The following is a 3906-nucleotide window of genomic DNA, read 5'->3' as shown; positions in this document are numbered from 1 at the left end:
TTTATAGAGTTTTCTAGTCTGCCATCTTTACAGTAGCATATCGCCAGATCTTTTTTCCTGAGAATCCAATGGGTTAGTTTGAACAGACAGTCATTTGGTTAGCAGTCAAGTGCATAATCTTTTTGCCACCAGGTCTCCTTTTATAGCTATTTAAGAAGCATTAGATTTGCTTTAGAAAAAAAACATAGTAAAATAAATACTACATACTTTCAATGAGATGGATTGGCCAAGTGGCAGCATCGATGGACTCAAGCATGGCAACAATAGTGAGGTTGGCCCAGGATCAGGCAGTGTTCTGTTCTGCTGTGCATAAGGTCGCTATGAGTTGGTACCGACTCGATGGCACCTAAAAACAACAACTACTTTGTATTATAGCCTCTCACTAACAGTCCAGAAAACCAGCCCCTAGTAAAGACAATATCCATTTTATTGAAAATCTAGGGAACTCATGCCATGACTTAACCAGTAATGGGTGTTCTAATGACGAGAACCTTTAGACATAGGACTTATATGCATGTGAATTTATAGGCTGACTTACCTTACAGAAGAAACGAAGATAATGCAGATGTTTTCTAAGGTTACATTTGAGCCTGTAACTTAACATGACTTGATAAGTTCTATTCCCATCAAATGTTTGATACGCATTTTATCTTTCCACAGGGCCTGGAGATTCTCAAGGTATGGCCAGACTTTCCATCTTGCACTTCATCCTGCTAAGTGTTTTGATTGACAGGAGTCAAACCTGCTTTTGTGATCATTACCCATGGACTCAGTGGTCCAGCTGCTCACAAACTTGCAATTTTGGAACCCAAAGTAGAAAGAGGTGAGTGTGAACTATATAGCTTTTCTTTATGTCCTGGAGAATCTCAAAGAATGTCTCAGTAATATCAGAATTGGAAAAACAGAGAAAGTAAGAATTCACAAATTTAGATGGAATTTGAAAATTTTTGTACATAAATGTGAAATAAAGTCTATTTTGTGCGCTCCAAAAAATGATGGGTTTCAAAGAAATGCAAACTGGAACGCTACAATTCACTACTCAAGCTGTTTTTGTTTTTTTTAAATAAAAATATAGCATTGCTTGCATACACTTAGTAAGTTAATTATAGAGAAATTTCTATTCATTAAAGCATGTCTAACAGGACTTAGGAGTCCTGGTTTGTCATTGTAGGATAAGCACTGGACAACAAAATCGGTGGGTGATTCAAACTCACCAGCCTCTTCTGGAAACCCTATACAGGGCTGTGAGTTTGAACTAACTCTACGGCACTTAACAACAACAATAGAACTTCAGTTGAGCCTCATCATTAGCTGTTAGCCTTATTGTTGGCATGTACAAAATGATAAGTATATATGTGTTATCAAGCGCTTAATTGCCAATAATTAATAATTTAGACTTTTCATTAATTCAGACTACTCATTCCTTACGGTTTCTAGTATGTCATGGAGATGCTCACATTTTATTATACTTAAAATATTATAACACTTTCTGGACAGTGACATTAGAAAAAATATTTTGTATTTGTAGTGTGACTCATTAAGATCTTCAACTGACTTCCCCAGTAAGCCATGAGTCTTATTATGACACTATAGGGATAAGCACTGACCTGGTGACTACAAGGTCAGCAGTCCAAACCCACCAGTTCATCCTATACAGGGTCACCATAAGTGGGAACCAATTTGACTGCACTTAAAAAAACATCAACAGGCATGTGAAAACTGATCTATTGCTCTTCCCTCTGTTTAGAAAGCTTCAGTAGTGCTCTGTTGTTAGCTGCTATCTGTTCCATGAGTCCCATCAGAGTTGGCTTCATGAATGGTTCACTTATGCAGTCACTTAGGAAGGTTCCATGCTTGATCTGATGCTTAATGCATAATGCTCTAGCATTTCTGTCTTGAAATGGATAACTTTTTTAACATGGACTCTGTGCTTTCATTTTGTACTAGACCTCACAAATTAGGCATACAGTCCTATGTGCCAATAAATGGCAAGAACATCACAAAGGCCCACCCATTTGAATTTCCATGAAAACTTTCTTTCCTTTTATTCATGGTAGTTATTGCACAATGATGTCTTTCTTAGCAGGCAGAGCCATAGTGAATACACTCTTTCGAAACAGTTTTTTCTCCCTATTTCAGAGAAATAGTAGTAGACCAGTATTATGTGGATAACTTTTGTGACCAGATTTGCACCAAGCAGGAGATCAGAGAATGTAACTGGCAAGCATGTCCCATTAACTGCCTCCTGGGAGACTACGGACAGTGGTCAGAATGTGACCCTTGTGTCAAAAGACAGGTAAGTGGCTTATAAGTTTATCTAAGAAATCTGAATTGTAATAAAACACTCTGATTCCTAATAGGCTCAACCATGGCAGAAATTTTATTATTATTATTTTAGTTTATGAAAATAAATTGCCCCACCTTTCATTGAGGGGAATTTTCATTTAGTAATATTGGTGTGATAAGCGTGTTTCATTTAACATGTCTTACTCTCATGTTGGAGTCCTGGTGTGGCACTGTGGGTTAATGCCAGATTGCAAAGCCATTTGAACTTCAAGGTCATTGGTTCAAGCTCACCAGCTGCTTCTTGGAAACGCTACACAGGGTCACTATGGATCAGAACTAACTCGATGGCTCTTCACAAGAACAACAACAACAACTCTCATGTTAACTCCAAAAGGAAATCTCCCTCCAGATATGTATCTATCCAGCTCTGGAAGCTCAGAGAGCAAAAGCAGGAGCTGGGAAATAAAATTTTAGTCCAAGATTTAAAACTAGATAGAAATTAGCAAAGTGAATTAGTCTGAACATCCTGTCCTTCCTCTAATTTCCCTCTCCCTGTGAGAAAGTACACCCATTTGTTTACTATTCCTACCTGTAATATTTGTCCATTTCAAGTTCATTCCCGTAATGGTATTGGCACATGTGGACCCTGGACAGGTCACATGCTAAGCAGTCATATACTAGGTAAGAAAAAGAAACTCATTTTTGGAGCACTCACTCTATGTGAGAAATTATTCTATGCCCCTAACATGTTGTTGTTGACTGTTATTGAGATGATCATTAATTCATGAGGATCCCATGCATAGCAAAATGGAACTGGGCTCCATTCTGCTCCATGCCTGTGACCAGTTGTAAATCATAACATTGTGTTCCAACAAATTTTCTCTAGGTGATTTTAGGAAGCAGATTTCCAGGCATTTCTCCCTATTGTGTCTTTATTTAGAAGTTCAGTTAAAGTTGGTTTAACGTCATAGAAGCACACAAGCATCCACTGAAAAACAGGTAGTGACTATGCATGTGGTTAATTGGTAAAGAATCAAATGCAAGTCTCCAGCACGTTGTTGTTCTTAGGTGCCATCAAGTGGGTACCAACTCATAATGACCCTATGTACAACAGAATGAAACACTGCCCGGTCCTGCGCCAATATCATAATCGCTGCTATGCTTGAACCCACTGATGCTATCACTGGGCCAAATTACCAAACCTGATTTTAACTGTTTCCTCCTGACAATAGGCCCAAAGTATGAAAAACGAAGTCTGGCCATCCTGGCTTCCAAGGAGTACTCTAGCTATTCTCCTTCCAACACAGATATATTTGCTCTTTTGGCAGTCCATGGTACTTTCTATATTCACCTCCAACACCGTAACTCAAATGTGTCAATTCTTCTACAGTCTTCCTTATTTACTAACTAACTTTCACATGCATATGAAATTATTGAATATATCATGGTTTGGATCAGGCGCACTTTAGTCCTCAAACTGACATCTTTGCTCTTCGACGCTTTAAAAAGATCTTGTGCAGCAGATTTGCCCAGTGCAATACGTCGTTTGATTTCTTGACTGCTGCTTCCATGAGTGTTGATGGTTGATCCAAACAAAATGAAGTCATTGACAATTTCAAT

The 3906-nt window shown here is 38.4% G+C and overlaps 1 protein-coding gene across 1 annotated transcript in view; it reads left to right on the top strand.

The window, feature by feature from the left end:
- Positions 1-680: 680 nt before the first annotated feature.
- The window catches only part of C6 (complement component 6), a 190146-nt gene continuing 186920 nt past the window's right edge, over positions 681-3906 (top strand). Inside the window, exons 1-2 of the mRNA XM_006875400.1 lie at positions 681-823; positions 2140-2296. Coding sequence (XP_006875462.1) covers positions 681-823; positions 2140-2296 — 300 coding nt within the window. The remainder of the gene's footprint in view (positions 824-2139; positions 2297-3906) is intronic.

This window comes from Chrysochloris asiatica, unplaced genomic scaffold (genome assembly GCF_000296735.1).
Source record: "Chrysochloris asiatica unplaced genomic scaffold, ChrAsi1.0 scaffold00325, whole genome shotgun sequence".
Classification (NCBI taxonomy): Eukaryota; Metazoa; Chordata; class Mammalia; order Afrosoricida; family Chrysochloridae; genus Chrysochloris; species Chrysochloris asiatica.
Note: the sequence above shows the minus strand (reverse complement) of the source record. Positions and strands in the feature narration are given on the sequence as shown.